We start from the raw sequence: 10,146 nt of genomic DNA on the forward strand, positions 1-10,146 counted from the left end.
GTCTTACACTGGATTCTCTCCCTTCTTTTTTCATCTCCCCCTCCCAGCCTTCTTCTACTTAACAAGAGCCATCCAGCTGGATGGTGGGTGGGTGTGTGTGCCAGGGGGATGGGGTAGAATTTGTGGTACTCTTTGCTTTCACTAGTGTTTGGATGTTTCCATAATTTAAAAAAAAGTGAAAATAAATATTAAGAAAAATAAAGAGTTAGCCACACTTACTGAACCACAGGCTCAACTTTTTGTATCTCTGCCTTTCTTGGGGTCTTCCCCCATTGGTCCTTTATGGCTCTCCCAGTCAGCCCGTCCCTGATGCCCACACTGACTTCATTTACGACTTTGCTCAGCTGTCCTACTCACTCCTTCCTCAAACCCCTCACTAATTCCCTCTGGAAACAAATACAGGATGCTCTTCTCTATTCAAGTCAGGCCACAGGAAGCAGAGCCTCCAGACTTTAAGTCCCTGTCAAAAGCACTTGTATATCTGAAATCTAGCTATTTTACTTGTGAAAAATGTACTTTTCAATTGGGTGCGAGCCATTTTAGGAAGGACTAGACAGCTATCACACAGTTGTAGTCAGAGATGTTATTGTCTCCCTGCTCACAACTATTCTAAGGGAGCACGGCCCTGACCAAGCCCCGGCTGCAGAGGTGAGGCTGGACCAGCCCTTCCTTGGCTACAAGCAGAGTCATTCAGGTTGTTGCCCACCGAACGTGGACCTGGGGGCCAGGATCTGAGTTAATAAGGTGATGAGAGCTTGAGAGCCAGGAGGACACGTGGTGTAGGACCCATGGCTGCGTGGTGAACCAGTGCCACACACAAGTGGACGTGGGAGGACAGAAACCCAGAAGTTGGGGGAAATGCATCAGACACGATTTTGTGGTTGTTATTGCAAATGATACAAGTGACATTGAACCTACAGGGAAATTAAGCAAAAATGGGAATTTCTTGGGAAGGCCAAGAATGGAGATAGCCTCAGGGATTGAAAATATTTTCAGGTTCTCCCTCATCCTTATCTCTTTGGATGTGTGTGTGTCTGTGTGTGTGTGTGTGTGTGTCTGCCTGTGTCAGTTTCTATGTCTTTCTCTTTCTCTCTCTCTTTCATATACATACTTTTTTCTGCAGTAAACAGGACTCTTCTTCAGTGAGTGTGTGTGTGTATGTGTATGTGTGTGTGTGTGTGTGTGTGTGTGTGTGTGGTAGGAGGGTGGATGGGGATGCAGAAAACAACCACAGAGCAGAGAACTTCAGTTTTATTTCATCCCATATTAGCCACTTCAAAAAAAAGAAAACTCTGCCTTCTCTTAGATTGTGTATAAAATCTCAGGGAAGAACTCTGATTTGCCTGGCTTGGACACATGCTTATCTAAGACAGGTCCTTATGATTGTTTATTCAATGGTTACTCTCCCCTTCTTCCTCACAAATAGAATTCTGATCCCACTGTGGCATCAGATGACTATGTACCCAGGAAGGTGGATCCTTCCACAGCCCCAAGAGATAAATCATCCTTCATCTACACCAGTCATGGTACTCTGACTCCCCTGCTGGTTACTAGTCCAGGCATGGGTATAGGACAACTCTAGCTAATGGGCTCTGACCCAAAGGAAAGTTTGTTTAGGAGAGTTTTTGGAAAGTGTTGCTCATTCTTACTAAAATACACCAAAGTGGGACTCCTTCCTGCCTTTGGACAAAGTTGTTCGAAGACATGATGCCTGGAGTTGCAGCAGCCATCTTGAAATCATGAGGGACAAATCTGAAGATTAAAATCATTATGCAAAGGATGGTAGGATGGAAATAGATAAACCTGGAGCCTTGATGACATCATTATGCTATTCAATTAACCCTGGAACCACATCCTTCAGGAAGCCGGTCTACAGGGAGAGTAATGGAACCAATGCTCAAAGTCAACTGAAACTTGACTTTGAGGGACTATGTAAGGACTATGTAGTCCAAGGAGAAAGTGAATAGCTGCCTACTTGCTAAGGTTGGTGGTTCCGGACCTCTTACTATGTGTCAGGCAGTGTTCCAAGTGCTTTATATGTATTACTTCATTTAATCTACACAACAACCCAACAAAGTAGATACTTTCCTTATTCCCTACTTTTCAGATGGGTAAAACAAGGTCCAGAAACATGGAGGAATTTATCCAAGGTCACAAACATAGCAATGCCAAGGTGGGAATTCACTCACACTTCTGACTCCTTCTGACTTAATCATTAGGTTAAACTTGGAAGTGTTCCTGGCTTGCTGCAGCTGGATTCCTCAAGCATCCCTCCTACTCTTTCAAAGAACCCTCTTTTTATTTGAGCTGGTCTGAGTGGGTGTACTTTTACTGCACCCAAATGTGCCCTCAGGCACTGGCATTGGCCAAACTCAGGCTTCCTTTCTCAGTTCCTTAATAAATCTGTGAATCTCAGTGTCCATTTGTTAAATGCATTGAGTCCGAATCCCATTTTAAAATCCTGATTTGGTGGGATTCATAGTTCCCTGGTTCGCTCCTTCCCCAATTGTCACGTGGCCAGTGTTAGCTTGGGATCTTTTAGGGGTACTATCTCTAGTGTGATAGGACTTGTTAATTATATAAAATATTAAAGAGCACTTAATAAGAGAGGAAGATGTTGACACTGCCCCATTATATCCTCACCTATAATTTTACCTGGTTTTTAACTTTTCAAAGTTTTTGCCTTGTGACATCCTGCATTCACATATATCTCTGTGGCTCTGTGAGATTAAGAAGGCATTTCTATGGCCTTACTACTGTTTATTCATGTCACACCCTTACTTCCTCATTTATTCAACAAATATTTGAGTATCTGCCCTGCCCCAGGCACTATGCTAGGCACGGGGTATCAACAGTTTTCATTCTTTGCCCTCACAGAGGGCAATAAAGTATAATGATATGCCAGATCATTTTTTTCTCTAGATCAACAGGAGAGCTACCACAAATGAAAAAGGTTCATAGGACAAGACACAGCAGTTTACGGGAACATCCTGCTGGCCGACTGCCTGGGTTCAAATTCCAGCTCTCTCACCGTATGGCCTTGGATTAGTTACTGAACTGGTATCTCAATTGTTTAATAACCTGTTAAATTGGGATTAAAATTGTAGCCTTGTCAGTAGGCTTTTTAGGAGAGCATTGTTCTTAATCATTTAGAACATAAATACATTCAAGTATTTGTTCAAAAGGAAAAGCGAGCTCTACTCTATTCCACCCACTGATGATGACTAAGCAACTTCACAGCAAGTAGTGGCAATATGACAACGCGCTGATCTTGGAATCTGTTAACACGGAGCACAGCACAGTCAGTGTTGAGAGAATCGGGGCTCCAGGCACCAGGACCAGGGTCACCACTGCAGGAGCATGGCCCGTCTGACCAGCCCCCTAAATAAAACAGAGCTTCTGCAATCAGTTGTTTCTTACTCTCAGAATCCCCAATTTAAGATGTCGGTTAAAGAAAATTTAAGGTGGGCTTTCCCTGCAGAATTTAGTTTTCCATAAGCATATCTTGGAAGAAAGTAGAACCACAAATTGGGAAGAGATCTTAGAAGCCAAGCTGTCATCCAAATGTTTGATAACCCCCTCTGCCCGCTGGTTACCCAGCCTCTACTGGGATATTTCCATTGATGAGGGTGCACACTTTTAGTTAGCCTTTTCCTTTATTGATCATCTCTAGCTATCATCAAGCACTTCCTTCTGTTGTCCCCAGACCACTTTTGCTGGTTCTGGAGCAGGGACATGATAACCCTGGTTGTAAATGATGGTCTTCAAATGCTTGGAGAAGAGCAAACATTAAAGGATGCTTTGATCTCTCTTCTAGTTTCTGAGCTAGTCACTACTTGACATGAGTTCCTACCAAAATCCTTCAAGTTCAAAGGAGGAGACTCAGAGGGGTGGCCAAGAAGATCATTTTCAAAGAGGGCTCTCAAAACACCCAGGAAAACCAATCTTGCTTCGGGGCTCAGGAGAGAAGGAAAAGACATGGATTCCTTGTTTTCATTATATCTGCAATAGGTTCCTCCCCACCTGGGATCCTGTGGCCTGGAGAAGGGGATCCGTATCAAAACTCGAACATCGAGTACATTGCGATAGCATGTGAATTCAGTGGAATTCAACAGGACTTTTATAGCTGAAACTTAAACCAAATGTATCAAAATACACCTGTCCCTAGAAAGCATGGACTTCATACCTTCCTAATAGAGACAACGGTGTAGCTGAAACAAGGCCAGTTTTAAAAAAGTAAGCTTTTCCCTCGTATGTTTGAAGAGATAGAATTGGGACCTTCTTAGGTGATAGAATTGAATAGGTAAGGGGCCAAGGCTGGGAGTTGAATTCTCATAAGAACGATCAGCTTTAATCAGAACAAAACCTTCTTCTGTATGCTCACATCGTCCTATCTTTAAATCCTAGGTAGTGGTCATAATAAATAAATGAACAATGGCTAACAGTTATAGAAGATTTTTTATGTGGAAGGCACTATGCTAAAAGCTTCAGACAAATTATTTCATTTAAACCTTGCAACAGCTCTGCGAAGTAATTTCTCATAGGGTTCATTCAGAGTAAAAGTCAAATGCCTTCCAATGGCCCAGAGGGCCCTGACCTTTGCCCCCGCTGCACTCACCTGGCTCTTCCTCACACGTGCCACCTACACTGTCCCCAGGGCCTCTGCACTTGCTGTTCTCTCTGCTTCTAGCCTCTTCCCCAGCTTACCCCAAGGCTCAGTCTCCCACCTCCTTCAAATCTTACTTAGCCTTCCTTCATCACCTTCCTCATGGGGCCTTCTCTCACCACCCTTTAGAAAACTGCAATATCCCCTCTGCTTATATTCCCTGCTTTAGGTTTTTCCGTAGCAGTGATCATCTTATAACCTACAACGCAATTGACTTCTTGGGGGGGGTTGTTATCTGTCTCCCTTGACCGGAATGTATGCAAGGATTTTTGTCTACTTTTGTTCACAACCCTAAACCTAGCACGTAGAAACACAGCTGGCATACGGTAGGCACTCCATAAATACTTACTGGTTAAATTTTACACATAAGGAAATAGGGACCGAGAGGGTAAGTGGTCATGCTTTTCATAGAAAGACTTCATTAGGAGCCCACGTTCCAGAAACCAAACTCAAGAGTATACATATTTTTCCCAAGAGTTGGTGACATTATTTTTAACCATTGGGGGCAATACATTCGATCTGAATAATATTTCCAAGAAATACTAGCAATCAAAAATGTAAAGATATATTCCACATGTGTACTATATTCAAGAATTATATACGTGTTGGAACAGTCACTTGTCAGAATATTTTTTGACTCTACAGGAAAATTTTATTTGATAAGATTTGAATATATATATTTTTATCCTCTTCAGTTTTTTTAAATGAAAATATAAATATTTAAATATATAACAATTTGTGTGTGTGTGTATATACATATATATTCTCATGAAAACATTTCCCAGGAAGATGGGAAGATGTTTCCCAAGAACAGCAAGGATGACAGCTTATAACACTCCTTTATAGATGTCACTCAGATTCGAGGGTCATTTCCCGAGTTCCTTTTATGTGATTATATTTAACCTTCCTAATAATGCAGAAATCCAATTTGCACATGAGGAACTACGCTTTAACAGGTTGTGCGCCTTCCTAAAATAGCTCAGTATGGGGTAGAATTTAGAACAGAATATAATTCTTTTGTCTCCATCTAGAGTGCCCACCCCTGTACTCTCAGCTGCTGGTTAAGCTTCAGGTGTTTATCACTTTACAGGATCTTCTATCCTGAGGAAGGAACTCAGTTACTATAAATGGCTAACTTAGTGCCCCATCAACTGAAAAATTAAAAGATACAAATATTATTAATACTTGGCCTCTCTCTTTTTCCAAGGTCTGCTCTTACACAGATTTGAGCGACTCACAGTGGAGCCCGTACATCGTCACGGTAAAAGCAACGTCTTTGTCTGAAGTTCATTTCACTAATTAAACATCCAGGTTTATAAAGCTCACATTATGACAGAGGGAAAAAGAAGGCAGCTGCTAACAGGATCACTGAGAGCAACAAATACCAGGAAAATCTCAAAACTCTGACCACTTTTTTCTCAACCAGAATTTTGCCAGTGATTTCTCCACAGCTTTGGAAACTTGTTTTCACCTCTACCCTCTTCCAAAAGAGAATTCTACCCCAGGGGGAAAAAAAATTAAGACCTCAAACCAAGTTACAAATTGCTCATTTAAAGAACAGGAATTAAGGATGTGGGGGGCTTTTCTTCCTTAAAAGCTCATCACTCTGTAGAAAGAATCCGAACCCTGTCCTGATTCTTCCTGAGCAGTGGAGCAGTTTTTGGTTTTGTGTTAGTTAATTTTAATTAAAAAAAAAAAAAGGCACCATTCTTGAGAAGCTGTTGCCATGAGACTTCCTGGGCCTCAACAGATGGCCACAGAGCAGTTCTCAGCCCCAGCTCGGGGCTCTGAAGCCCTCCACTCAGGCATACCATTAACATTCCTGAAATACTTTCGGAGGCGAATGCGGGCCAGCCGCCTTCAGACTAGCTCACCCGCAGCTCCTGGCCTGGCCTCCCTGGCCACGGGGCCTGGGTTGAGATTTGTTATAAGTGAATGATCAGGCCTCTCTAGGAAAAGGCCATAGCACAGATGTTGCCTCCTCCTCAGATGAGGCTTTGGACAAACTTTACCAACACACCCCTGGGGTTTTGAGTCCTTCTGGTGAGCGGCGGGGGGTGGGGGGGGGCGGCGCACATGTGTGTGCAGACATACAAACACATGCACGCACATATACACACACACACGTGCACACGCAATGCATACCCAATTCATTTCATTGTCTGTAAGCCTCTGAGCCCTTCCTGTTACAGTGATCCAGTTGAGAGCAGCAGAGTTTTGGACTGAAGCCTTTTCAGTGCCCAGAGTTGCTGCGGAAGAGGTTTAAAAATTCCTGATTTCTCTTTTGACAGAAAGACGGAAAGGAAAGGAGAAAAGCAAGGCATGTCAGATTCTACTTTCTCACTAACTTCTTGATGCTGTTGGACACATCATTCCACATCATCACTTCTCTCCCTCTTCCAGACTGCGATAATGATACTGACCTACATGCATCAGATAGAGGAACTGATGAACCATGAGTAAGAAACAACTGTGAAATCACTGCAGAAATATCAGGTTCACAGGACCAGCCTCCACTGCTGCCAGGGAAAAGATAAGGGAGGAACTTGGAGACGGGCACCTTGGGGTCTAACTGCAGGGACCACCACCCCTGGAGGGCTGGTCCGGATTGCTGACCGTGGGGTTTTGGTGGAAAAGGTCTACCGGCAGCTTCATCGGTCACTAAGGAGCTTCGGGACTTGGAAAAAAACAAGTGATTCTAAACAGCCATAGCTTTTCAAGGTGGGGCTCATTTAAATTCCATCCCCTGAGTTGTCTCTGCAAAACCAGGCCCAGAGTGTACAAGCAAAGTCCTACTTAAGTGTCTGACGCCAGTGGTCACTGGATCACTTGACAGGACTTCAGAGCAATCCTACCAGTTTCAGTTCACAGACGTTCGTCTGTGCTTTTCTCCCCATGATATCAGATGATAGGTCACTGCCACCATCATTTGACGTTTGTTTTTTAATCCAATCTGTGCAACTAGAAGCAAAATGACTTGAGACTGCTTAGGTTCCTGCCTTCCAAAATCACCCATTTGTTCTGACGTAAACCTTCCCTCCCTTCTCCAAAATACGAACATTAGGGTTGCTGGAAGCAATTAAAAACCAAACCAAACCGAAACATGTCTTTTAGAGGTGTGGCCTAACAAGGAGTGCCCACTTTTTCCTATTAACCAGGGACATTTTAATGAAGCCATCTATAGTGTGGAGATGAAGCTGCTTCTTTTTCCATTTGTCTAGGGCTGCGGAAGCACATCCAGCAAAGGGAAGTTTTGCCCAGTTGTTCAGCTTCTGAGCTCACAGCACCCCTACCCTCCATCCGCCAGTCAGAAAAGTCTGGGGCAAAGGCTGGAATCTGTTTTGAGGGAGGAGAAGAAGAGAGGGAGAGGTAAGGGGAGGGCAGAGTCTGACGTGCAGGGCTTCGTTTGCATAGCTGACCCTTTCAAGCAGAGCCAATGGGGCACACACTGTGCGTCTGGGAGGGCAAGGCTGAGTGCAATCTATTGTGTCCCATTGTGTGCTACCCACGACACCAGGGGGACCGCCACCACGCCTGCCTGCCGCAGACGAGGGAGCCTGGCAGGCATTCCACAGCTCCAGAGAGGAGACACTGGGGAAAAAATAAATATAAGATACTTAACCCCCTGTCTCAATCTAACTCTAATGATACTGTTCTCGGGAGGAAATGTGTGTGTGCGTGCACGTGTGTTAGTTATTAACAATTGTGTTAAATTACACATTTGTGGGTCCCCTTGTACTCTGCAGATAGGTACAGGGTTTTCTACACTCAATATGAAATGTGCGGTTGTCGTGACTTTATTTCCTTTTTAACTAGAGATAGAGGTTTTTCAACTAGCTCTCTCTTCCTTTCTGTACCTTTTTAGGACACTGAGGCTTTTATGGATTGTGATTTTTTTTTTAAGATAGTGATTAGGGCTGAGATGGAATTTATCCCTCCATATACAACAATGACTTATCCTTAACCCAGGAAATCATCTTTGATTTATACACTCTCTAGGTTGTAATTCATAAGCAAAGGTAGAATTCTGAAATTTAAATCAATGCTAAATATTCAATATTTATTTAGCTTTCCAACATTCAGCTCTCCTTTAACTCCCTCAACATTTATAAATTCACTTAGTATCTACCTACCAATGGATCTAATTTTTCAATTATCGCCAATCATCTGTACTATTTGCACACACATTATATTTTAAATGATTTCTGTAGACTTGTGTGATGATCACATCTCACCCCACAGGCAATGTCATTTCTGATGCTTCTATTCATCAGAGCAGTCATTTTTACTATTTATATTTAGTATTATTAATACATTGATCTTATTACAGGAAAATGTCTTTATAAACAAGAGTTAGTTAACAGCTGAGAAAGATGGAGATTTCCAACTGGCTATAAATAATGGAAGAAAAACACATATTTCAGGATGCTTAACATAGATCGCAAGCATGTGGTTTCTGAATGCTTATCCCTGTTTCTCACTATCTCTGTCTGGTCTATGACTGTTTACTACTTAAATAGAATCATTCAGAATTGGGGAACACCTTCCTACTATCTTTGGAATATGGTGGGAAAAGTAGTCTCAGAACCTCTTTGGATTTAGAAATGGACCTTAACCCATTTAGACAAACTTTTCATTAAAAAAAATAAAAATCGTTTCCTCCCTGTCACGACAAACAGGCAAGAGTGTAAGCATTAGTCTGAACCACTAGTCCTTCGACCAACCTTGGATTACTAAACCCTAGAATGAAAGTATGCTCACAGCAATCCAACAGGAGGTCCCCAAAGGAAGACAGAATGGTCCCCAAAGTATTTGTCAATCAACTTAAAAGTACATAAAATGAAATCAGAGTACAGCTTAAGCTTAATCGGAATCACGGCTTAATATTCCTAAACGTCTCACTGTTGCTCAAATTTAGGCGCTTCCATCTAGAATCTGACTTTTCTCTGGAACATAAGGGTGGAGAAAAGTGAGCCGAGCAGTACAGTCAAACCCCTGCTGCAGTGAAAGGCACTGACTCCCCCTTGCTGAGCAAACCTTAAAAAGAAAAACTGCCTTCCCATCACAAGAGGAAAAAGTTAAAGATAGCTTTAAAAATAAGCAGTAATTAGAATTAGACAGTAAATCCATGGTTAGAAGCATCCTATGGCACAAGCATATATATTTGTTGGCCTTGATGAAAAGTTTCTTTTCATCACTCGAGCTTCTCGTCAAACAGGAAGGAGTGCACAGTGAGGTGCCAACTGCCTGCAAGGATGACAGTGACTTGTCAAGTGCCCCTCTCTCCATTTACATCTTGATTTCTGCCTTGGTGTCATTTTGCCGGCACATCTGACAGCCGAATCACTTAGGAATTTCATCATAAAGGCCTAAACTAAAATAACTTCCTTGCCTCTCTTTAGTTTACCTTCCTGATACTGGCATTTCTGTCGAGGTATATATAGAAATCATGTCGAGAAATACCTGGTTTAAAAAGGACT

General features: G+C 42.6%; 1 protein-coding gene across 7 annotated transcripts in view; it reads right to left on the minus strand.

Moving 5' to 3' along the window:
• Window positions 1-10,146, minus strand: part of SHROOM3 (shroom family member 3) — a 311,421-nt gene that overhangs the window by 154,835 nt on the left and 146,440 nt on the right. The window contains exon 1 of one of the 7 annotated variants that reach the window (XM_082463700.1): window positions 8,176-10,137. The exons of 5 other annotated variants lie outside the window; for them this stretch is intronic. In XM_082463700.1, coding sequence (XP_082319826.1) covers window positions 8,176-8,387 — 212 coding nt within the window. In that variant the 5' untranslated portion in view covers window positions 8,388-10,137. Of the gene's footprint in view, window positions 1-8,085; window positions 8,102-8,175; window positions 10,138-10,146 lie in introns of those variants that run through there. One more of the 7 variants, XM_082463704.1, reaches the window with a different exon arrangement.

This window comes from Balaenoptera physalus (assembly GCF_965194825.1).
Source record: "Balaenoptera physalus genome assembly, chromosome: 5".
Lineage (NCBI taxonomy): Eukaryota > Metazoa > Chordata > Mammalia > Artiodactyla > Balaenopteridae > Balaenoptera > Balaenoptera physalus.